Source organism: Argopecten irradians, chromosome 3 (genome assembly GCF_041381155.1).
Source record: "Argopecten irradians isolate NY chromosome 3, Ai_NY, whole genome shotgun sequence".
NCBI classification, from domain to species: Eukaryota; Metazoa; Mollusca; class Bivalvia; order Pectinida; family Pectinidae; genus Argopecten; species Argopecten irradians.
In genome coordinates, this window is record NC_091136.1 from 62,567,981 (window position 1) to 62,594,881 (window position 26,901).

Below are 26,901 nucleotides of genomic sequence, written 5' to 3' on the forward strand. Positions count from 1 at the left end.
CATTCATCAAAAACATGTTATATATATACATATTATATGCATACATATTTTAGCTTAATGATGCCAACACTGTTGTAAATATGTCAGTCTTTCAAACAATGTTTTTCCATGGAAGTAGATCAGTCCAATCGGCACACTTCTAAAATTCTATAATACAGCTGTTTTCAGTCAGTGCAAAATACAGCAAAAACATAGAGCTGTATGTGGTAGGTGTATTCCAATAACACCAAACTGGGTTGCAGTATGTGGTAGGTGTATTTCAATAACACCAAACTGGGTTGCAGTATGTAGTAGGTGTATTCCAATAACACCAAACTGGGTTGCAGTATGTAGTAGGTGTATTCCAATAACACCAAACTGGGTTGCAGTATGTAGTAGGTGTATTCCAATAACACCAAACTGGGTTGCAGTATGTAGTAGGTGTATTCCAATAACACCAATCTGGGTTGCAGTATGTGGTAGGCGTATTCCAATAACACCAAACTGGGTTGCAGTATGTAGTAGGTGTATTCCAATAACACCAAACTGGGTTGCAGTATGTAGTAGGTGTATTCCAATAACACCAAACTGGGTTGCAGTATGTAGTAGGTGTATTCCAATAACACCAAACTGGGTTGCAGTATGTAGTAGGTGTATTCCAATAACACCAATCTGGGTTGCAGTATGTAGTAGGTGTATTCCAATAACACCAATCTGGGTTGCAGTATGTAGTAGGTGTATTCCAATAACACCAAACTGGGTTGCAGTATGTAGTAGGTGTATTCCAATAACACCAAACTGGGTTGCAGTATGTAGTAGGTGTATTCCAATAACACCAATCTGGGTTGCAGTATGTGGTAGGTGTATTCCAATAACACCAATCTGGGTTGCAGTATGTAGTAGGTGTATTCCAATTACACCAATCTGGGTTGCAGTATGTGGTAGGTGTATTCCAATAACACCAAACTGGGTTGCAGTATGTGGTAGGTGTATTCCAATAACACCAATCTGGGTTGCAGTATGTAGTAGGTGTATTCCAATAACACCAATCTGGGTTGCAGTATGTAGTAGGTGTATTCCAATAACACCAATCTGGGTTGCAGTATGTAGTAGGTGTATTCCAATAACACCAATCTGGGTTGCAGTATGTAGTAGGTGTATTCCAATAACACCAATCTGGGTTGCAGTATAGAACTTGTTACGGTGACGGTGAACAATTGCCGAAGGGTTACATTATATCATAAGGTGGGGGGAATAGATACTCAGATTTGTACTTAAATATCATTGGATAGTTAGGTACGAAAAACATTTTGAAGGAGTTTTTTTTTGACGGTCGCTGTCGGCCATCGTAAGTAACACTTCATTCCTAATTTGGATTTCAAAAGAAAAAATTGATAACAAACTCACCTCCTTCCTTTGATTGTGTTTGGATCATCAGCTGTCCTCAGAGGTGCCACTCATCCTCCCGAAGTGGCACATGACTATGCCACTTATCCTAATTGATATCCTTTATTGATGATCCCTGTCCTTGTTAATGTCATCTGTTCTTGATGATGGTACCTGTCTTTATCAGTCACTTGTCCTAATTAATATCATCTGTCCTAATTAATCCCACACATCTCCCTGGCCACTCCTCATTATTGTGCCACCAGTCCTTATCAGTGTTGTTCAATTAGATAAGAAAAGTGGCTTCCTGATTTATCTATATAAAACAATGTCCAAGATACCTGTATGTCATTTGAAATGGTCTACGACTGGAATGGTCGCACATTCCAAATATCTGTAATATAATATGGGTATTTGGCACAGTAAGAAATATTTAGTGAGCTAATATCCAAACACATATGGTACAGGTGTATATAGATCTATCTTATCTCTAACCACTCTCCAGTATTCATACCCACTTGTGGCATTTAAACCCTCGCACCATTTCACTTCAAAGCCGAATCAAGAAATATATTAGCCTCTTCATAATTAGATCTTTAAAGTTACATGTTTTTTATTCCAAAATAGGAGAGTGTTCTGGTATAGCAGAAACTTTTGTGTATCTATACAAGGATAACTCCAGTAATATTCTCTTGAACAATGGAGCCTCTGTAATAATTACGTAACAAGTACAAAAGAAACTTTCTACTCGTTAAACAATACTCGAAACCTTTCTCAGAGATTCTATGTAATACACAGACAAGTTGTATTTAGTATTATGTATACATTTCAGCTTATCAATTCTGGACTGCAAGTATGAATCGTTCTACTGGAAACTAATCAAGAACCCAGAATCATATTGTTCTAGATTGGAACATTCTCTCTACCTCCTGTGTACTTCCCTGGTGTATGAAGCCTTGTTACACAGAAAACAATAGGCCTGACATCAGTAAGTCTTACAAAAGTCGCCCGTCATGAAGCCATGCTGTTACAGTAACCTTCAGAACAAAGCAGACACAAGGACCAAAAAAGTTGGAAGCACCAGACATTCCGGTTCAGCAACTGTGTACAAAAATATTGGTTCTATGGAAGTTGTCACACATAAACCCCTAAATTAGATATGATGATATTGTTGATAAGATAATGCAGTATGCTAGTATTGCAGATGTTAATAGGCAACATTCCACTACACCAGTAGGTCTCCAATACTACCATATATATCAGTGGTTTTCCTTAAAAGGTTGGCTGCCACTCGGATGCTGCACCAGTTCTGTAGGACTGGTATTGGTACCTGTACAAGGAGAACCGTCAGGACTATTAGAACAGGTGGTCACACTTCATCAAGTCCCGATAGACCGGAAATAACCAACAGTTCTGGTATACATCTCACCTGCTGTTCCCTATTTCACAAACAATCCAATAAATTGATCTCAAAAATCTATATAAAGTTCAGTGATGCGGTTCCACCCAGCACGAACATTGTTACATAAACACAACAGCTACACCAATCAAGGAATTAACGTGTTAATCATAAATAACTTGGTAATGAAATCAAGACAATTTTAGGTTGTTAGGTCAAGAAACGCTTTCATTAAATAAGAAAAATCAATGAGTGTGAAGGTATACATTATTTTTTTTCGTTATGTGTTCTTATTCTTTCTCTATTAGTCGATTAAATTTAGGTTAATAGTTTTACAGTAAAATTAATTTTTTTTATTGCAAATCTAACAAGAGATCCCAGAGGGATCTTGGCGCCCACCAAAGAATGATCTATATCTGACAAAGGAAAGATGGATCTTTTCTCTACTTTTTAAACTTTTTCAAACATACTACATATAAAATTTGAGACAGATCGCTTCAGTACTTTTTGAGAAATAGCGGTAACAAACTTCAACTATCAAATTCCAAGATGACTCCTTGGCGGCCATCTTGTTGATCAATCGGTCCCAAATCACAATATGCACAACTAGGGCCCTAGGGGAACCTACATGTGAAATTTGAGAAAGATCCATTCAAGACTTTCTGAGAAATAGCGATAACAAATTTTGAATATAAAAATCCAAGATGGCTGCCTGGTAGCAATTTTGTTGATCAATCAGTCCCAAATCACAATGTGCACAACTAGGGCCCTAGGGGAACCTACATATGAATTTTGAGACAGATCCCTTCAGTACTTTCTGAGAAATAGCGATAACAAACTTTGAATAACAAAATACAAGATGGCCGCCTGATGGCTGCCTGGCGGCCATCTTGTTGACCGATCTGTCTCAAAATGCAATATGCACAACTAGGTCCCTAGGGGAACCTACATATGAAATTTGAGACAGATCCCTTCAGTACTATCTGAGAAATAGCCATAACAAACTTTAACTATCAAAATCCAAGATGGCGGCCTGGCGGCCATCTTATTCACCGATTGGTCCAAAAATGCAATATGCACAACAAGGGCACTAGGGGAACCTACATATTAAATTTGAGAAAGATCCCTTCAGCACTTTTTGAGAAATAGGGATATCAAACCTTAACTATCAAAATCCAAGATGGCCACCTGGCGGCCATCTTGTTTTTCCTATCAGCCTCAAAATCTGTATGGCACAAATAGGGACCAAGGGTAACCTCCATGTGAAGTTTGAACAAAATTCCTTCAGTAGTTCTCAAGAAATATCGATAACAAACTTCAACTGCCAAAATCAAAGATGGCTGCCTGGCGGCCATCTTGTTTTTCCGATCAGCCTCAAAATCTGTATGGCACAACTAGGGACCAAGGGTAACCTTCATGTGAAGTTTGAACAAAATCCCTTCAGTAGTTCTCAAGAAATATCGATAACAAACTTCAACTGCCAAAATCAAAGATGGCTGCCTGGCGGCCATCTTGTTTTTCCGATCAGCCTCAAAATCTGTATGGCAAAACTAGGGACCAAGGGGACCCTCCATGTGAAGTTTGAACAAAATCCCTGCAGCAGTTTTTAAGAAATAGTGATAACAAGCATTGTTTACGGACGGATGACGGACGGCGGACGACGGACCACGGACGCAGGGCGATTTGAATAGCCCACCATCATCAGAATAGCCCACCATCTGATGATGGTGGGCTAAAAATATAGGTTATGATCTTTTCAAAACCATGTCACAGAGTATTTTCATTAGATAAAAATGATTGATAGCCTTGCTATCGAGGATATTTAAATCTCTCTATAGATGGACATTTCTGTTTTTATCTTTGATCATGATGTTCCTACTGATACTTTCTGTAATGTAATCTCACTGACCATTTAAACTGTTATCCAAAGATCAAATAACTGTATTCTTTAAGTCAATTAAAAGTACTTTTAAACAATTTACACAGGCCCTCGAGCTGCCTACAGCTTACTGACACTAGGACTGGGCTAGTCAGGTTCTCAAAGTGTATTCTGTAGTAATTACAGAACATTAATGATAGACCTTGACTATTCAATCTACATTACATCAATTGCCATAATTATGTACAAATTTGAAATTCCTTACCTATCTAATACATTACGAATGTCCTAAATTTATCTGAGAGTACCAATTAAAGTTTAAATACCATTTCATTTGTGTATGACTGTGTTTTTTCAGAATTAATGTTTGGATGTCAACTTCACTTTCGATCAGCTGTCATTTGATAGTCTTTGGCAGCCACTGCCATCCACACACCCTAAATACTAAGTTTCTATGGGAAAAAACCCAGGTCATACAACGGAATAGACAAGGACAATAAATGGTAGATTATTAAAGTTCAAGCTTATAATCATTATCACAAGGACAGATCTTATCAACACTTTTCATACCAATATCATACTGTTTACTAGGGCTGATGGTCACAGACAAACCTGTAGGAGGTGGTCTCACCCAAAGTTCTCACCAAATCTCCACGCTATCAAATAGCACCGTTTTTCCTCCAGCAAGGCCACAGGTGTAACATGTGTTAGGGTTAGTAGGGACATGATGTCTTTCTACCAGAAATATGTACGCTGCAGTTATTCTGAAGGGAGGTAATCAGGCATATCAAATGGCTGCATATTTAGCCGTAATGATTCTTCAAATCAATCACATCTCATGGCTTCTGTACCTTTAATTTCGTGGGCTGACATTCTAAAGCTGTTTATATCTACCTGTACCTGTCAGGAAATTAAATCTCATTTATATCTTATATGTATGACTATCGTCTGTAGGGTTTAGTTGTCAACAAACTAATTGGAATATTAAATCCATCCAAGTAATATAAAATTTTACATATGCACATTTGAGTGCTAACACTAATAGTTTTAGAAAGCACCAGTTTTATCAGAGGAAAACAATCTACCAAAGAAGAAGAGGCCCATAGGCTTTAAAGGTCACCTGGTATTTGATACAAATTAGTTATGTCGTTTACTAGCCAACTGATGTCTTTTGTTCATGAAATAGGAACATACATCTAATAGGTCTACATACAAAGTTTCATTAAGCTTGGTGCATATTCACTCACATTACCGTGTTCACAAGGTTCAATAGTTCTTATTGCAAAGGGCAATAACTCCTTAAATAAGTTATAGTGGAATCAAGCTTGTTTTCAAAATTGTTCGAGATATTTTCAATATCAGTCTATATGCAAAGTTTCATTAAGTTCAGATCATATTTACTCAAGTTATCATGTTCACAAGATTCAATAATTATATAATTGCAAAGGGCAATAACTCCATAAGTTACAATTGATCATGAATCAAGCTGATTTTTAAAGTCATCCGAGATCTTTCCATTGTTAGTCTACATAGAAAATTTTATTAAGCTCGGTGCATATTAACTCAAGTTATCATGTTCACAAGATTGAATAAATATAATTGCAAAGGGCAATAACTTCGTAAGTTACAATCTAATCAGGTCGATTTTCAAATTGTCCGAGATCTTTCCAATTTTAGTCTAAATACAAAGTTTCATGAAGCTGAGTGCATATTAATTCAAGTTATCATATTCACAAGATTCAATAATTATAATTCTAAAGGGCAATAACTCTGTAAGTTACAATCTAATCAGGTCGCTTTTCGAACTTGTCCGAGATCTTTCAAATTTTAGTGTAAATACAAAGTTTCATGAAGCTGAGTGCATATTTATTCAAGTCATTGTATTCACAAGGTCCAATAATAATTATGAGTGCAAAGGGAAATAACTCTGTAAGTTGCAATTGAATCCGGTTGATTTTCGAACTCGTCCTAGATCTATATAATGTTAGTCTAACTACAAAGTTTCATTAAGCTTGGTGCATATATACTCAAGTTATTGTATTCACAATGTCCAATAATAATTATTAGTGCAAAGGGCAATAACTCCTTGAAATGCTGTCAAATTAGGCCGATTTTAGAACTTGTCTAAGATTTCAAGTTATCCCGCTCACAAGGTCCAATAGTAATTTTCATGGAAAGGGCAATAACTCCATATTTTACCGTCGAATCAAGCTGATTTTCAAATTTGTCGGGAGATCTTCCAATGTTAGCTACATACAAAGTTACATTTAGTTCAGTTTACAAGGTCCAACAGTAATAATTAGTGCAAAGGGCAATAACACCGTAAATTACTGTGAATACACAAAGTTTCATTAAGCTTTGGTGTATATTTACTATAGTTATCACGTTCACAAGGTCCTATAATAATTATCATTGCAAAGGGCAATAACTCTGTGATTCTGTGATTTCACATTCACAAGGAAATGTTAACGGATATCGCCCAACGCACCAACGCACGACGACGGAAAAAAGACTATCGCAATAGGTCACCATGACCTATGGTCAGCTGACTTAAAAAGTCTACAGACTATAATAGCATGGCTGGAAGAACTTCAGCTTACAGTTGGTGAAATCCAAAGTGTATGGTTTGGCACTTCCTGTTATGGTAAATAATGTTACTCTGAAAAGCTGAGAAACAGTCTGGTCTGTGTGGTTGTATTGTTGAGAAACAACATTTACTACTCTGACAGTGTAAAATGTAGCAGGCCTGTCCAGTGATGTGGTATTGATGGCTTGAAGTCAAAGTACATGTATTCCATTGGATTAAAAAATCCAATGGATATGAAACATATAAATTTGTTGAAACCATCAATGTGAGAAAAGGAAAGAATGGCGGGAGTCAGATTAAAAAGACAAAAGATATCAATCAAAAAATGCAACTTTGATATTTCGAGTAACAGCAGTTTTACTATTATCAATGGAGTTACGTCCCTTTACAGATCTGGTAGTGATGTTTGCTTGATGTCTTTGCCAACTTGCCTAGAACATTAGTGTCTAGGACATGAAAAATAAAACATAACAAATAGTGAAATTATGTAACAAAATGGGTCAAGTTCTGTAATAAGTAATAAGTTTTTGCAATATGATTTTTCTATTAATTCCATTTATCAAAAGGAATTATCACTTGTACATTTACATCAACTGCAAGTTTAGCTAAGTTGTCATGTCCCTTTAACATGTAGTCTAAAGATGAAACAGGTTTTGCAAAAGGAGGAGAGCCAAAGTACCGAAAGAATATTCATCAACCTTTGACCAATATATGGCAGCTGTCTCACATGGGTTTCAAAGAATTAAGAATTATGCGCCTATCATCATATGTTCTCCAGAAAGTGTATAATTCTGGCATACTAAATACCAGGTTTTCTAATATATGTTTCATTTGTTTATACATAATTTACCTCTCAATTACCATCAAAGCTAAGCTACAAGCAGACATCACCCAATACAATTTTCTTCATGAACCCAATATATTTCTGTATCACCCATGTAAACACAATACAATATGACCCCTCTAACTCGAATACGCTATCATCCACTATCCACCATTTGTTGAACATATTGCATGGTCCCGACTGCTTCCCTGAATAGTTCATGTAACAAAACCTCACATAGCTTGAACTGCTATTCGTCAAATACCCCTTATTCTTTGAACAAAAATATCTGCTTTCCCTCACATACATTGTATTTAAACCATCTATTCGTTAAACAGGTGGTTGACCTTGTAGATTGGTTTATCTACTGTATTTTAATCCATTTATTTTCACTATTATTATTATAACAGTTGAAAAAACTTCTAAATAATTAAAATACTGTAAAACACAGAAGTTAAAATGTCATTGACATGCTTGGTTTATCATAATTTAAGATTTCAGTTTTTGACTGGATGACCAATCTCTGATGACTCAAATACTCTGATTTCTTTGAACTAGAACTATGAGCTGGTTGCCCTGTAGTTGGAGGTAAAGAGATTTTACTGTAGGACTACGTAATACAGTTCTGATGATAACAATAAAGACAATAGTAATGGAATAAATAAATTTATTTCTACAAAACTTCCTTCAGCTGTTTCTGTTACAGACAATATACACGGCTCCCATGGCCATCTATACCTCATCATTACATTGTGTAACCCCATGTCTACATTATACCACAATCTATAAATGGGACATTTTGTATGTTTGATGAAGATGACAGTTCATCGTTAACACATTAAGAATGTAACTGGGGCTACTGTGATCAAATTTGTTCATACAGCTGAGTTATATCCCATGCTTTTCTGGAAAAGAAATTACTTTGCCACACTCCATTCAGTCCCCTGTGAGAGCTGAGCTAACTTTGCTTTTCTGTACGATACCCTTACACACTCCATTCAGTCCCCTGTGAGAGCTGAGCTAACTTTGCTTTTCTGTACGATACCCTTACACACTCCATTCAGTCCCCTGTGAGAGCTGAGCTAACTTTGCTTTTCTGTACGATACCCTTACACACTCCATTCAGTCCCCTGTGAGAGCTGAGCTAACTTTGCTTTTCTGTACGATACCCTTACACACTCCATTCAGTCCCCTGTGAGAGCTGAGCTAACTTTGCTTTTCTGTACGATACCCTTACACACTCCATTCAGTCCCCTGTGAGAGCTGAGCTAACTTTGCTTTTCTGTACGATACACTTACACACTCCATTCAGTCCCCTGTGAGAGCTGAGCTAACTTTGCTTTTCTGTACGATACCTTACACACTCCATTCAGTCCCCTGTGAGAGCTGAGCTAACTTTGCTTTTCTGTACGATACACTTACACACTCCATTCAGTCCCCTGTGAGAGCTGAGCTAACTTTGCTTTTCTGTACGATACACTTACACACTCCATTCAGTCCCCTGTGAGAGCTGAGCTAACTTTGCTTTTCTGTACGATACACTTACACACTCCATTCAGTCCCCTGTGAGAGCTGAGCTAACTTTGCTTTTCTGTACGATACACTTACACACTCCATTCAGTCCCCTGTGAGAGCTGAGCTAACTTTGCTTTTCTGTACGATACACTTACACACTCCATTCAGTCCCCTGTGAGAGCTGAGCTAACTTTGCTTTTCTGTACGATATACACTTACACACTCCATTCAGTCCCCTGTGAGAGCTGAGCTAACTTTGCTTTTCTGTACGATACACTTACACACTCCATTCAGTCCCCTGTGAGAGCTGAGCTAACTTTGCTTTTCTGTACGATACACTTACACACTCCATTCAGTCCCCTGTGAGAGCTGAGCTAACTTTGCTTTTCTGTGAGATACACTTACACACTCCATTCAGTCCCCTGTGAGGCTGAGCTAACTTTGCTTTTCTGTACAATACACTTACACACTCCATTCTGTCCCTCTGTGAGAGCTGAGCTAACTATGCTTTTCTCTACGATACACTTACACACTCCATTCAGTCCCCTGTGAGGGCTGAGCTAACTTTGCTTTTCTGTAAATAGAAATTACTTTTACACACTCCATTCAGTCCCCTGTGAGAGCTGAGCTAACTTTGCTTTTCTGTACGATACACTTACACACTCCATTCAGTCCCCTGTGAGGGCTGAGCTAACTTTGCTTTTCTGTACGATACACTTACACACTCCATTCAGTCCCCCTGTGAGAGCTGAGCTAACTTTGCTTTTCTGTACGATACACTTACACACTCCATTCAGTCCCCTGTGAGGGCTGAGCTAACTTTGCTTTTCTGTACGATACACTTACACACTCCATTCAGTCCCCCTGTGAGGGCTGAGCTAACTTTGCTTTTCTGTACGATACACTTACACACTCCATTCAGTCCCCTGTGAGGGCTGAGCTAACTTTGCTTTTCTGTACGATACACTTACACACTCCATTCAGTCCCCTGTGAGGGCTGAGCTAACTTTGCTTTTCTGTACGATACACTTACACACTCCATTCAGTCCCCTGTGAGAGCTGAGCTAACTTTGCTTTTCTGTACGATACACTTACACACTCCATTCAGTCCCCTGTGAGAGCTGAGCTAACTTTGCTTTTCTGTACGATACACTTACACACTCCATTCAGTCCCCTGTGAGAGCTGAGCTAACTTTGCTTTTCTGTACGATACACTTACACACTCCATTCAGTCCCCTGTGAGAGCTGAGCTAACTTTGCTTTTCTGTACGATACACTTACACACTCCATTCAGTCCCCTGTGAGAGCTGAGCTAACTTTGCTTTTCTGTACGATACACTTACACACTCCATTCAGTCCCCTGTGAGAGGCTGAGCTAACTTTGCTTTTCTGTACGATACACTTACACACTCCATTCAGTCCCCTGTGAGAGCTGAGCTAACTTTGCTTTTCTGTACGATACACTTACACACTCCATTCAGTCCCCTGTGAGGGCTGAGCTAACTTTGCTTTTCTGTACGATACACTTACACACTCCATTCAGTCCCCCTGTGAGAGCTGAGCTAACTTTGCTTTTCTGTACGATACACTTACACACTCCATTCAGTCCCCTGTGAGGGCTGAGCTAACTTTGCTTTTCTGTACGATACACTTACACACTCCATTCAGTCCCCTGTGAGGGCTGAGCTAACTTTGCTTTTCTGTACGATACACTTACACACTCCATTCAGTCCCCCTGTGAGAGCTGAGCTAACTTTGCTTTTCTGTACGATACACTTACACACTCCATTCAGTCCCCCTGTGAGAGCTGAGCTAACTTTGCTTTTCTGTACGATACACTTACACACTCCATTCTGTCCCCCTGTGAGGGCTGAGCTAACTTTGCTTTTCTGTACGATACACTTACACACTCCATTCAGTCCCCTGTGAGGGCTGAGCTAACTTTGCTTTTCTGTACGATACACTTACACACTCCATTCAGTCCCCCTGTGAGGGCTGAGCTAACTTTGCTTTTCTGTACGATACACTTACACACTCCATTCAGTCCCCTGTGAGGGCTGAGCTAACTTTGCTTTTCTGTACGATACACTTACACACTCCATTCAGTCCCCTGTGAGAGCTGAGCTAACTTTGCTTTTCTGTACGATACACTTACACACTCCATTCAGTCCCCTGTGAGAGCTGAGCTAACTTTGCTTTTCTGTACGATACACTTACACACTCCATTCAGTCCCCCTGTGAGAGCTGAGCTAACTTTGCTTTTCTGTACGATACACTTACACACTCCATTCAGTCCCCCTGTGAGAGCTGAGCTAACTTTGCTTTTCTGTACGATACACTTACACACTCCATTCAGTCCCCTGTGAGGGCTGAGCTAACTTTGCTTTTCTGTACGATACACTTACACACTCCATTCAGTCCCCTGTGAGAGCTGAGCTAACTTTGCTTTTCTGTACGATACACTTACACACTCCATTCAGTCCCCTGTGAGAGCTGAGCTAACTTTGCTTTTCTGTACATACACTTTACTGTGTGACTAACTTTTCTCCATTACACACTCCATTCAGTCCCCCTGTGAGAGCTGAGCTAACTTTGCTTTTCTGTACGATACACTTACACACTCCATTCTGTCCCCCTGTGAGAGCTGAGCTAACTTTGCTTTTCTCTACGATACACTTACACACTCCATTCAGTCCCCGGTGAGAGCTGAGCTAACTTTGCTTTTCTGTACGATACACTTACACACTCCATTCAGTCCCCTTGAGGCTGAGCTAACTTTGCTTTTCTGTACGATACACTTACACACTCCATTCAGTCCCCTGTGAGAGCTGAGCTAACTTTGCTTTTCTGTACGATACACTTACACACTCCATTCAGTCCCCTGTGAGAGCTGAGCTAACTTTGCTTTTCTGTACGATACACTTACACACTCCATTCAGTCCCCTGTGAGAGCTGAGCTAACTTTGCTTTTCTGTACGATACACTTACACACTCCATTCAGTCCCCCTGTGAGGGCTGAGCTAACTTTGCTTTTCTGTACGATACACTTACACACTCCATTCAGTCCCCTGTGAGGGCTGAGCTAACTTTGCTTTTCTGTACGATACACTTACACACTCCATTCAGTCCCCTTGTGAGATGGCTGAGCTAACTTTGCTTTTCTGTACAATACACTTACACACTCCATTCAGTCCCCCCTGTGAGGCTGAGCTAACTTTGCTTTTCTGTACGATACACTTACACACTCCATTCAGTCCCCCTGTAAGAGCTGAGCTAACTTTGCTTTTCTGTACGATACACTTACACACTCCATTCAGTCCCCCTGTGAGAGCTGAGCTAACTTTGCTTTTCTGTACAATACACTTACACACTCCATTCTGTCCCCCTGTGAGGGCTGAGCTAACTTTGCTTTTCTGTACGATACACTTACACACTCCATTCAGTCCCCTGTGAGGGCTGAGCTTACATTGCTTTTCCATACTATACACTTACACACTCCATTCAGTCCCCCTGTAAGAGCTGAGCTAACTTTGCCTTTCTGTAAAATACACTTACACACTCCATTCTGTCCCTCTGTGAGAGCTGAGCTAACTATGCTTTTCTCTACGATACACTTACACACTCCATTCAGTCCCCTGTGAGGGCTGAGCTTACTCTGCTTTTCTATACAATACACTTACACATTCCATTCTGTCCCCCTGTGAGGGCTGAGCTAACTTTGCCTTTCTGTACGATACACTTACACACTCCATTCAGTCCCCTGTGAGGGCTGAGCTAACTTTGCTTTTCTGTACGATACACTTACACACTCCATTCAGTCCCCCCTGTGAGAGCTGAGCTAACTTTGCTTTTCTGTACGATACACTTACACACTCCATTCAGTCCCCCTGTGAGGCTGAGCTAACTTTGCTTTTCTGTACGATACACTTACACACTCCATTCAGTCCCCCTGTGAGGCTGAGCTAACTTTGCTTTTCTGTACGATACACTTACACACTCCATTCAGTCCCCTGTGAAGGCTGAGCTAACTTTGCTTTTCTGTACGATACACTTACACACTCCATTCAGTCCCCCTGTGAAGGCTGAGCTAACTTTGCTTTTCTGTACGATACACTTACACACTCCATTCAGTCCCCCTGTGAGGGCTGAGCTAACTTGCTTTTCTGTACGATACACTTACACACTCCATTCAGTCCCCCTGTGAGGCTGAGCTAACTTTGCTTTTCTGTAGGATACACTTACACACTCCATTCAGTCCCCCTGTGAAGAGGGCTGAGCTAACTTTGCTTTTCTGTACGATACACTTACACACTCCATTCAGTCCCCCTGTGAAGGCTGAGCTAACTTTGCTTTTCTGTACTGAGCTAATACTGTACGATACACTTACACACTCCATTCAGTGTAAGTGCCCCCTGTGAGTGAGCTAACTTTGCTTTTCTGCTGAGCTAACTTTGCTTTTCTGTACGATACACTTACACACTCCATTCAGTCCCCCCTGTGAAGGCTGAGCTAACTTTTGCTTTTCTGTATGATGAGGTCTTTGTCAGTGTCTCTATCTGGGCAGCTTGTCTCTTGTGAGAGCCACTCGTCTCGTAACTTCCCAATCAGTTTGTTTTGTCGTTTTATCATAACATCCATGTCATGAGAAGTTCGAGCTATAAATAGAATATAGAAGTCTGTAATTGTAAATAGACACTACACTAAATCAGCTGGTGTACTGTTGTTCTCCTTTACCACTGTTATATTTTATCCTGCAAATAGCATATAGGTATAGTCTGAATACACCTACTACAAATGTTTTTGCTGTATTCAGCAGGGACGGAAAACAGCTGGATTCTAGAATTTCAGCACATGTGCCAATTCAATTGACAAGCTACTTCCAAGGCAAAAAAAGGGTTTTAAATAATGGCGGACACATTTGCAAAATTGTTGACAACTTTGAGCTTAATGATGGTTTTCTAACGAATGTTGCAGCATAAAAAACATACATGACATGTATCTGATGTACTTTCTATGTTATTACAAGCAGGAAACTTTCAAACTAAAACATTGAAAATATTTACCTTTCTAAAATTAAAGAATGAATATATTATTTAATTTCAGAAAGAGTATTGAAACAAGCGATCTAAGAGGGATCTTAGCGCCCACCAAAGAATGATCTATGTCTGACAACAGAGAGAGGGATCTTTTCCCTGCTTTTCAAACTTTTTCAAACCTCGGAGAACCTGCACATGAAATTTGAGAAAGATCCCTTCAGTACTTTCTGAGAAATAGCGGAAACAAACTTTAACTATCAAAATCCAAGATGGCCGCCGGTCGGCCATCTTGTTGACTGATCGGTCCCAAAATGCAATATGCACAAATAGGGTCCTAGGGGAACTTACACATGAAATTTGAGAAAGATCCCTTCAGTACTTTCTGGGAAATAGCGGTAACAAACTTTAACTTTCAAAATCCAAGATGGCTGTCTATCGGCCATCTTGTTGACCAATCGGTCCCAAAATGCAATATGTAAAACTAGGGTCCAAAGGGAACATACATATGAAATTTGAGAAAGATCCCTTCAGTACTTTCTGAGAAATAGTAGTAACAAACTTTAACTATCAAAATCCAAGATGGCTGCCAGTCGGCCATCTTGTTGACCTATCGGTCCCTAAATGCAATATGCACAAATAGGGTCCTAGGGGAACTTACACATGAAATTTGAGAAAGATCCCTTCGGTACTTTCTGATAAATAGCGGTAACAACCTTAACTATCAAAATCCAAGATGGCCACCGGTCGGCCATCTTGTTGAGCGATCGGTCCCAAAATGCAATATGCACAACTAGGGCCCTAGGGAAACCTACATATGAAATTTGAGAAAGATCCCTTCGGGACTTTCTGAGAAATAGTGGTAACAAACTTTAACTATCAAAATCCAAGATGGCCGCCGGTTGGCCATCTTGTTGACCTATCGGTTCCAAAATGCAATATGCACAACAAGGGTTCTAGGGAAACTTACATATGAAATTTGAGAAAGATCCCTTCAGTACTTTCTGGGAAATAGCGGTAACAAACTTGAACTATCAAAATCCAAGATGGCCGCCGGTCGGCCATCTTGTTGACTGATCAGTCCCAAAATGCAATATGTACAACTAGGGTCCAAGGGTAACATACATATGAAATTTGAGAAAGATCCCTTTGGTACTTTCTGGGAAGTAGCAGTAACAAACTTTAACAATATCAAATTCCAAGATGGCGGCCATCTTGTTGACTGATCAGTCCCAAAATGCAATATGTACAACTAGGGTCCAAGGGTAACATACATATGAAAATTTGAGAAAGATCCCTTTTGGTACTTTCTGGGAAGTAGCAGTAACAAACTTTAACTATCAAATTCCAAGATGGCCACGGTCGGCCATCTTGTTGACCGATCGGTCGCAAAATGCAATATGCACAACTAAGTTTCCAAGGGGAACATACATATGAAATTTGAGAAAGATCTCTTCAAAACTTTCTGAGAAATAGTAGTAACAAACTTTAATTATCAAAATTCAAGATGGCTGCCTGTTGGCCATCTTGTTGAACGATCAGTCAGTCCCAAAATGCAAATATGCACAACTAGGGTTCAAGGGGAACATGCACATGAAATTTGAGAAAGATCCCTTCAGTACTTTCTGAGAAATAGCGGAAACAAACTTTAACTATCAAAATCCAAGATGGCCGCCGGTCGGCCATCTTGTTGACTGATCGGTCCCAAAATGCAATATGCACAAATAGGGTCCTAGGGGAACTTACACATGAAATTTGAGAAAGATCCCTTCAGTACTTTCTGGGAAATAGCGGTAACAAACTTTAACTTTCAAAATCCAAGATGGCTGTCTATCGGCCATCTTGTTGACCAATCGGTCCCAAAATGCAATATGCAAAACTAGGGTCCAAAGGGAACATACATATGAAATTTGAGAAAGATCCCTTCAGTACTTTCTGAGAAATAGTAGTAACAAACTTTAACTATCAAAATCCAAGATGGCTGCCAGTCGGCCATCTTGTTGACCTATCGGTCCCTAAATGCAATATGCACAAATAGGGTCCTAGGGGAACTTACACATGAAATTTGAGAAAGATCCCTTCGGTACTTTCTGATAAATAGCGGTAACAACCTTAACTATCAAAATCCAAGATGGCCACCGGTCGGCCATCTTGTTGAGCGATCGGTCCCAAAATGCAATATGCACAACTAGGGCCCTAGGGAAACCTACATATGAAATTTGAGAAAGATCCCTTCGGGACTTTCTGAGAAATAGTGGTAACAAACTTTAACTATCAAAATCCAAGATGGCCGCCGGTTGGCCATCTTGTTGACCTATCGGTTCCAAAATGCAATATGCACAACAAGGTCTCTAGGGAAACTTACATATGAAATTTGAGAAAGATCCCTTCAGTACTTTCTGGGAAATAGCGGTAACAAACTTGAACTATCAAAATCCAAGATGGCCGCCGGTCGGCCATCTTGTTGACTGATCAGTCCCAAAATGCAATATGTACAACTAGGGTCCAAGGGTAACATACATATGAAATTTGAGAAAGATCCCTTTGGTACTTTCTGGGAAGTAGCAGTAACAAACTTTAACTATCAAATTCCAAGATGGCGGCCATCTTGTTGACTGATCAGTCCCAAAATGCAATATGTACAACTAGGGTCCAAGGGTAACATACATATGAAATTTGAGAAAGATCCCTTTGGTACTTTCTGGGAAGTAGCAGTAACAAACTTTAACTATCAAATTCCAAGATGGCCACCGGTCGGCCATCTTGTTGACCGATCGGTCGCAAAATGCAATATGCACAACTAAGTTCCAAGGGGAACATACATATGAAATTTGAGAAAGATCTCTTCAAAACTTTCTGAGAAATAGTAGTAACAAACTTTAATTATCAAAATTCAAGATGGCTGCCTGTTGGCCATCTTGTTGAACGATCAGTCCCAAAATGCAATATGCACAACTAGGGTTCAAGGGGAACATACATATGAAATTTGAGAAAGATCCCTTCAGTATTTTCTGGGAAGTAGCGGTAACAAACTTTAACTATCAAAATCCAAGATGGCCACCGGACGGCCATCTTGTTGACTGATCCGTCCCAAAACGCAATATGCACAACTAGGGCCCTAGGGAAACCTACATATGAAATTTGAGAAAGATCCCTTCAGTACTTTCTGAGAAATAGTGGTAACAAACTTTAACTATCAAAATCCAAGATGGCCGCCAGTCGGCTATCTTGTTGACTGATCGGTCCCAAAATGCAATATTCACAACTAGGGCCGTAGGGGAACCTACATGTGAAATTAAAAAGACCCCTTCAGCACTTTCTGAGAAATAGCGGTAACAAGAATTGTTAACGGACAGACAGACGGACCGACGGACGGACCATGGACCATGGACGAAAGGCAATTTTAATAGCCCACCATCTGATGGTGGTGGGCTAACAAGAATTGTTAACAGACGGCAGGACAGACAGATGGACGGACCACGTACCACGGACGAATGGCAATTTGCATAGTCCACTAATTATGATGGTGTGCTAAAAAATACATGAAGAAAATGTCTACAGCAGAAAGTCAAAAGGTGAGATTACCATGTTTATCCTCAATTTCATCTATGTATGTGTTGAGTTCTTCCTCTCGGTGCTGAGAGCGCTGTGATATGGCTTTCAGATCCTCATTACGACCTCTTTCTATACTGTCTCGGGCCAGCTTAGCCAGGTGTAACTGAAGTAAATGTTGATGTTATCATTACAACTTAGTTTAATACTTGACCTGGCCCTGATTTCTCGAAACTTAAGTGAAGACTTAAGTCAAAACTGAAGTTATTCTCCTAATGTAACTTATATGAAAATTTATGACTTAAGTCAGTTTTTGACTTAAGTTTGTTTCGAGAAATCAGAGCCCGATTTAGTACTATCATGTCATCTCTCTCTAAGACCTGACTTGTATGGTAATGTACCTCTCTCTCTAAGGCCTGACTTGTATGTTCATGAACCTCTCTCTCTAAGACCTGACTTGTATGGTAATGTACCTCTCTCTCTAAGGCCTGACTTGTATGGTAATGTACTTCTCTCTCTAAGGCCTGTCTTGTATGTTAATGTACCTCTCACTCTAGGACCTGATATATAAGTTAATGTACCTCTCTCTCTAAGATCTGACTTGTATGTTGATGTACCTCTCACTCTAGGACCTGATATATAAGTTAATGTACCTCTCTCTCTAAGATCTGACTTGTATGTTGATGTACCTCTCACTCTATAAGACATGACTTGTATGTTAATGTACCTCTCTCTCTCTAAGACATGACTTGTATCTTAATGTACCTCTCTCTCTCTAAGACCTGACTTTTATGTTAATGTACCTCTCACTCTATAAGACATGACTTGTATGTTAATGTTCCTCTCTCTCTCTAAGACCTGACTTGTATGTTAATGTACCTCTCTCTCTAAGACCTGACTTGTATGTTAATGTACCTCTCACTCTAAGATCTGACTTGTATGTTAATGTACCTCTCTCTCTAAGATCTGACTTGTATGTTAATGTACCTCTCTCTATAAGACCTGACTCGTATGTTGATGTACCTCTCACTCTAAGACCTGATTATATTTATGTATATGTTAATGTACCTCTCTCTCTAAGACCTGACTCGTATGTTAATGTAACTCTAAGACACTGTTAAGACCTAAGACTGATATATGTTAATGTACCTCTCTCTCTCTAAGACCTGGTTTGTATGTTAATGTACCTCTCTCTCTCTAAGAACTGACTTGTATGTTAATGTACCTCTCACTCTATAAGACATGACTTGTATGTTAATGTACCTCTCTCTCTCTAAGACCTGACTTTTATGTTAATGTACCTCTCCTCTCTATAAGTACCTTCTCCTGACTTGTATGTTGATGTACCTCTCACTCTAAGACCTGATATATATGTTAATGTACCCTCTCTCTCTAAGACTTGACTGGTATGTTAATGTACCTCTCTCTCTAAGATCTGACTTGTATGTTAATGTACCCTCTCTCTCTAAGACCTGATATATATGTTAATGTACCTCTCTCTCTCTAAGACCTGACTTGTATGTTAATGTACCTCTCTCTCTAAGACCTGACTTGTATGTTAATGTACCTCTCTCTCTCTAAGACCTGACTTGTATGTTAATGTACCTCTCTCTCTCTAAGACCTGACTTGTATGTTAATGTACCTCTCTCTCTCTAAGACCTGACTTGTATGTTAATGTACCTCTCACTCTCTAAGACCTGACTTGTATGTTAATGTACCTCTCTCTCTAAGACCTGACTTGTATGTTAATGTACCTCTCTCTCTATAAGACATGACTTGTATGTTAATGTACCTCTCTCTCTAAGACCTGACTTGTATGTTAATGTACCTCTCTCTCTCTAAGACCTGACTTGTATGTTAATGTACCTCTCTCTCTAAGACCTGACTTGTATGTTAATGTACCTCTCTCTCTAAGACCTGACTTGTATGTTAATGTACCTCTCTCTCTCTAAGACCTGACTTGTATGTTAATGTACCTCTCTCTCTAAGACCTGACTTGTATGTTAATGTACCTCTCTCTCTAAGACCTGACTTGTATGTTAATGTACCTCTCTCTCTAAGACCTGACTTGTATGTTAATGTACCTCTCTCTCTAAGACCTGACTTGTATGTTAATGTACCTCTCTCTCTCTAAGACCTGACTTGTATGTTAATGTACCTCTCTCTCTCTAAGACCTGACTTGTATGTTAATGTACCTCTCTCTCTAAGACCTGACTTGTATGTTAATGTACCTCTCTCTCTAAGACCTGACTTGTATGTTAATGTACCTCTCTCTCTAAAGCCTGACTTGTATGTTAATGTACCTCTCTCTCTCTAAGACCTGACTTGTATGTTAATGTACCTCTCTCTCTAAGACCTGATATATATGTTAATGTACCTCTCTCTCTAAGACCTGACTTGTATGTTAATGTACCTCTCACTCTAAGACCTGACTTGTATGTTAATGTACCTCTCTCTCTAAGACCTGACTTGTATGTTAATGTACCTCTCTCTCTAAGACCTGACTTGTATGTTAATGTACCTCTCTCTCTAAGACCTGACTTGTATGTTAATGTACCTCTCTCTCTATAAGACCTGACTTGTATGTTAATGTACCTCTCACTCTATAAGACCTGACTTGTATGTTAATGTACCTCTCTCTCTCTAAGACCTGACTTGTATGTTAATGTACCTCTCTCTCTAAGGCCTGACTTGTATGTTAATGTACCTCTCTCTCTATAAGACCTGACTTGTATGTTAATGTACCTCTCTCTCTAAGACCTGACTTGTATGTTAATGTACCTCTCTCTCTAAGACCTGACTTGTATGTTAATGTACCTCTCTCTCTCTAAGACCTGACTTGTATGTTAATGTACCTCTCTCTCTAAGGCCTGACTTGTATGTTAATGTACCTCTCTCTCTAAGACCTGACTTGTATGTTAATGTACCTCTCTCTCTAAGATCTGACTTGTATGTTAATGTACCTCTCACTCTCTAAGGCCTGACTTGTATGTTAATGTACCTCTCTCTCTCTAAGACCTGACTTGTATGTTAATGTACCTCTCTCTCTAAGACCTGACTTGTATGTTAATGTACCCTCTCTCTCTAAGACCTGACTTGTATGTTAATGTACCTCTCTCTCTCTAAGACCTGACTTGTATGTTAATGTACCTCTCTCTCTCTAAGACCTGACTTGTATGTTAATGTACCTCTCTCTCTCTAAGACCTGACTTGTATGTTAATGTACCTCTCTCTCTAAGACCTGACTTGTATGTTAATGTACCTCTCTCTCTAAGACCTGACTTGTATGTTAATGTACCTCTCTCTCTCTAAGACCTGACTTGTATGTTAATGTACCTCTCTCTCTATAAGACCTGACTTGTATGTTAATGTACCTCTCTCTCTCTAAGACCTGACTTGTATGTTAATGTACTCTCTCTCTAAGCCTGACTTGTATGTTAATGTACCTCTCTCTCTAAGACCTGACTTGTATGTTAATGTACCTCTCTCTCTCTAAAGACCTGACTTGTATGTTAATGTACCTCTCTCTCTCTAAGACCTGACTTGTATGTTAATGTACCTCTCTCTCTAAGACCTGACTTGTATGTTAATGTACCTCTCACTCTAAGACCTGACTTGTATGTTAATGTACCTCTCTCTCTAAGACCTGACTTGTATGTTAATGTACCTCTCTCTCTAAGACCTGACTTGTATGTTAATGTACCTCTCTCTCTAAGACCTGACTTGTATGTTAATGTACCTCTCTCTCTCTAAGACCTGACTTGTATGTTAATGTACCTCTCTCTCTAAGACCTGACTTGTATGTTAATGTACCTCTCTCTCTAAGACCTGACTTGTATGTTAATGTACCTCTCTCTCTAAGACTGACTTGTATGTTAATGTACCTCTCACTCTAAGACCTGACTTGTATGTTAATGTACCTCTCTCTCTAAGACCTGACTTGTATGTTAATGTACCTCTCTCTCTAAGACCTGACTTGTATGTTAATGTACCTCTCACTCTAAGACCTGACTTGTATGTTAATGTACCTCTCTCTCTAAGACCTGACTTGTATGTTAATGTACCTCTCTCTCTAAGACCTGACTTGTATGTTAATGTACCTCTCTCTCTCTAAGACCTGACTTGTATGTTAATGTACCTCTCTCTCTAAGACCTGACTTGTATGTTAATGTACCTCTCTCTCTAAGACCTGACTTGTATGTTAATGTACCTCTCTCTCTAAGACCTGACTTGTATGTTAATGTACCTCTCTCTCTAAGACCTGACTTGTATGTTAATGTACCTCTCTCTCTAAGACCTGACTTGTATGTTAATGTACCTCTCTCTCTCTAAGACCTGACTTGTATGTTAATGTACTCTCTCTCTCTAAGACCTGACTTGTATGTTAATGTACCTCTCTCTCTCTAAGACCTGACTTGTATGTTAATGTACCTCTCTCTCTAAGACCTGATATATATGTTAATGTACCTCTCTCTCTATAAGACCTGACTTGTATGTTAATGTACCTCTCTCTCTCTAAGACCTGACTTGTATGTTAATGTACCTCTCTCTCTATAAGACCTGACTTGTATGTTAATGTACCTCTCACTCTCTAAGACCTGACTTGTATGTTAATGTACCTCTCTCTCTAAGACCTGACTTGTATGTTAATGTACCTCTCTCTCTCTAAGACCTGACTTGTATGTTAATGTACCTCTCTCTCTAAGACCTGACTTGTATGTTAATGTACCTCTCTCTCTAAGACCTGACTTGTATGTTAATGTACCTCTCTCTCTATAAGACCTGACTTGTATGTTAATGTACCTCTCACTCTCTAAGACCTGACTTGTATGTTAATGTACCTCTCTCTCTAAGACCTGACTTGTATGTTAATGTACCTCTCTCTCTATAAGACCTGACTTGTATGTTAATGTACCTCTCACTCTATAAGACCTGACTTGTATGTTAATGTACCTCTCTCTCTAAGACCTGACTTGTATGTTAATATGTACCTCTCTCTCTAAGACCTGACTTGTATGTTAATGTACCTCTCTCTCTAAGACCTGACTTGTATGTTAATGTACCTCTCTTCTCTACTATGTACTCTCTTATTTTTAATGTACCTCTCTCTCTAAGACCTGACTTGTATGTTAATGTACCTCTCTCTCTAAAGACCTGACTTGTATGTTAATGTACCTCTCTCTCTAAGACATGACTTGTATGTTAATGTACCTCTCTCTCTAAGACCTGACTTGTATGTTAATGTACCTCTCACTCTATAAGACCTGACTTGTATGTTAATGTACCTCTCTCTCTAAGACCTGACTTGTATGTTAATGTACCTCTCTCTCTAAGACCTGACTTGTATGTTAATGTACCTCTCTCTCTAAGACCTGACTTGTATGTTAATGTACCTCTCTCTCTAAGACCTGACTTGTATGTTAATGTACCTCTCTCTCTAAGACCTGACTTGTATGTTAATGTACCTCTCTCTCTATAAGACCTGACTTGTATGTTAATGTACCTCTCTCTCTATAAGACCTGACTTGTATGTTAATGTACCTCTCTCTCTAGTCTAAGACATGACTTGTATGTTAATGTACCTCTCTCTCTAAGACCTGACTTGTATGTTAATGTACCTCTCTCTCTAAGACATGACTTGTATGTTAATGTACCTCTCACTCTCTAAGGCCTGACTTGTATGTTAATGTACCTCTCTCTCTATAAGACCTGACTTGTATGTTAATGTACCTCTCTCTCTCTAAGACCTGACTTGTATGTTAATGTACCTCTCTCTCTAAGACCTGACTTGTATGTTAATGTACCTCTCTCTCTAAGACCTGACTTGTATGTTAATGTACCTCTCTCTCTATAAGACCTGACTTGTATGTTAATGTACCTCTCTCTCTCTAAGACCTGACTTGTATGTTAATGTACCTCTCTCTCTCTAAGACCTGACTTGTATGTTAATGTACCTCTCTCTCTCTAAGACCTGACTTGTATGTTAATGTACCTCTCTCTCTAAGACCTGACTTGTATGTTAATGTACCTCTCTCTCTTAAGACCTGACTTGTATGTTAATGTACCTCTCTCTCTAAGACCTGACTTGTATGTTAATGTACCTCTCTCTCTAAGACCTGACTTGTATGTTAATGTACCTCTCTCTCTAAGACCTGACTTGTATGTTAATGTACCTCTCCTAAGACTGACTTGTATGTTAATGTACCTCTCTCTCTAAGACCTGACTTGTATGTTAATGTACCTCTCTCTCTCTAAGACCTGACTTGTATGTTAATGTACCTCTCACTCTATAAGACCTGACTCGTATGTTAATGTACCTCTCTCTCTCTAAGACCTGACTTGTATGTTAATGTACCTCTCTCTCTCTAAGACCTGACTTGTATGTTAATGTACCTCTCTCTCTCTAAGACCTGACTTGTATGTTAATGTACCTCTCTCTCTAAGACCTGACTTGTATGTTAATGTACCTCTCTCTCTAAGACCTGACTTGTATGTTAATGTACCTCTCTCTCTAAGACCTGACTTGTATGTTAATGTACCTCTCTCTCTCTAAGACCTGACTTGTATGTTAATGTACCTCTCTCTCTAAGACCTGACTTGTATGTTAATGTACCTCTCTCTCTCTAAGACCTGACTTGTATGTTAATGTACCTCTCTCTCTCTAAGACCTGACTTGTATGTTAATGTACCTCTCTCTCTCTAAGACCTGACTTGTATGTTAATGTACCTCTCTCTCTATAAGACATGACTTGTATGTTAATGTACCTCTCTCTCTAAGACCTGACTTGTATGTTAATGTACCTCTCACTCTAAGGCCTGACTTGTATGTTAATGTACCTCTCTCTCTATAAGACCTGACTTGTATGTTAATGTACCTCTCTCTCTATAAGACCTGACTTGTATGTTAATGTACCTCTCACTCTATAAGACCTGACTTGTATGTTAATGTACCTCTCTCTCTAAGACCTGACTTGTATGTTAATGTACCTCTCACTCTCTAAGATCTGACTTGTATGTTAATGTACCTCTCTCTCTAAGACCTGACTTGTATGTTAATGTACCTCTCTCTCTCTAAGACCTGACTTGTATGTTAATGTACCTCTCACTCTATAAGACCTGACTTGTATGTTAATGTACCTCTCTCTCTATAAGACCTGACTTGTATGTTAATGTACCTCTCTCTCTATAAGACCTGACTTGTATGTTAATGTACCTCTCTCTCTATAAGACCTGACTTGTATGTTAATGTACCTCTCACTCTATAAGACCTGACTTGTATGTTAATGTACCTCTCACTCTATAAGACCTGACTTGTATGTTAATGTACCTCTCTCTCTATAAGACCTGACTTGTATGTTAATGTACCTCTCTCTCTAAGACCTGACTTGTATGTTAATGTACCTCTCTCTCTATAAGATGACTTGTATGTTAATGTACCTCTCACTCTCTAAGACCTGACTTGTATGTTAATGTACCTCTCTCTCTATAAGACCTGACTTGTATGTTAATGTACCTCTCACTCTATAAGACCTGACTTGTATGTTAATGTACCTCTCTCTCTATAAGACCTGACTTGTATGTTAATGTACCTCTCACTCTATAAGACCTGACTTGTATGTTAATGTACCTCTCTCTCTATAAGACCTGACTTGTATGTTAATGTACCTCTCTCTCTATAAGATCTGACTTGTATGTTAATGTACCTCTCTCTCTCTCTAATGTACCTCTCTCTCTAAGATCTGACTTGTATGTTAATGTACCTCTCTCTCTATAAGACATGACTTGTATGTTAATGTACCTCTCACTCTATAAGACATGACTTGTATGTTAATGTACCTCTCACTCTATAAGACCTGACTTGTATGTTAATGTACCTCTCTCTCTAAGACCTGACTTGTATGTTAATGTACCTCTCTCTCTATAAGACCTGACTTGTATGTTAATGTACCTCTCTCTCTATAAGACCTGACTTGTATGTTAATGTACCTCTCTCTCTAAGACCTGACTTGTATGTTAATGTACCTCTCTCTCTAAGACCTGACTTGTATGTTAATGTACCTCTCTCTCTAAGGCCTGACTTGTATGTTAATGTACCTCTCTCTCTAAGACCTGACTTGTATGTTAATGTACCTCTCTCTCTAAGGCCTGACTTGTATGTTAATGTACCTCTCTCTCTAAGGCCTGACTTGTATGTTAATGTACCTCTCTCTCTAAGGCCTGACTTGTATGTTAATGTACCTCTCTCTCTCTAAGACCTGACTTGTATGTTAATGTACCTCTCTCTCTAAGGCCTGACTTGTATGTTAATGTACCTCTCTCTCTAAGGCCTGACTTGTACATTAATGTACCTCTCTCTCTAAGGCCTGACTTGTATGTTAATGTACCTCTCTCTCTCTAAGACCTGACTTGTATGTTAATGTACCTCTCTCTCTAAGGCCTGACTTGTAGTTGTATGATGGATGGACTCCTCTTTGCTGTTCACCAGATCACGTTCAGCCTTTTGTAAACGTCTCCTTGTCTCATCCAACTCCATTTGCAGTTGTGTTCTTTCCTGAATTGATAATCATGCTTTTATTTTATTCATTACTATTTACTCACTAGCTGGGGTATCACGGTCATACTGCTCTTGTTGCGCAATTTATTTTCTCTCAAAGATGAATTACTCTGTATAGTTAACACATAGTAATTCTTTTGATCAGACCAATGTTACAATGTCACAAGGGATAATCGTACAAACTGGGCTATG

At 39.3% G+C, this 26,901-nt stretch overlaps 2 protein-coding genes across 3 annotated transcripts in view; both read right to left on the bottom strand.

Annotated features, from left to right (window-relative positions):
• The window catches only part of LOC138319325 (uncharacterized), a 63,320-nt gene extending 57,931 nt beyond the window's left edge, over window positions 1–5,389 (bottom strand). Inside the window, exon 1 of one of the 2 annotated variants that reach the window (XM_069262401.1) lies at window positions 5,288–5,389. The gene's annotated coding sequence lies outside the window, so the exon portion shown is untranslated. Of the gene's footprint in view, window positions 1–1,386; window positions 2,091–5,287 lie in introns of those variants that run through there. The other variant, XM_069262400.1, reaches the window with a different exon arrangement.
• An 8,181-nt stretch (window positions 5,390–13,570) lies between these two features.
• The window catches only part of LOC138319781 (serologically defined colon cancer antigen 8 homolog), an 88,771-nt gene continuing 75,440 nt past the window's right edge, over window positions 13,571–26,901 (bottom strand). The window contains 5 exon segments of the mRNA XM_069262915.1: window positions 13,571–13,731; window positions 14,049–14,142; window positions 14,144–14,223; window positions 18,187–18,319; window positions 26,578–26,706. Of these exon segments, the coding sequence (XP_069119016.1) occupies window positions 13,571–13,731; window positions 14,049–14,142; window positions 14,144–14,223; window positions 18,187–18,319; window positions 26,578–26,706 (597 nt within the window).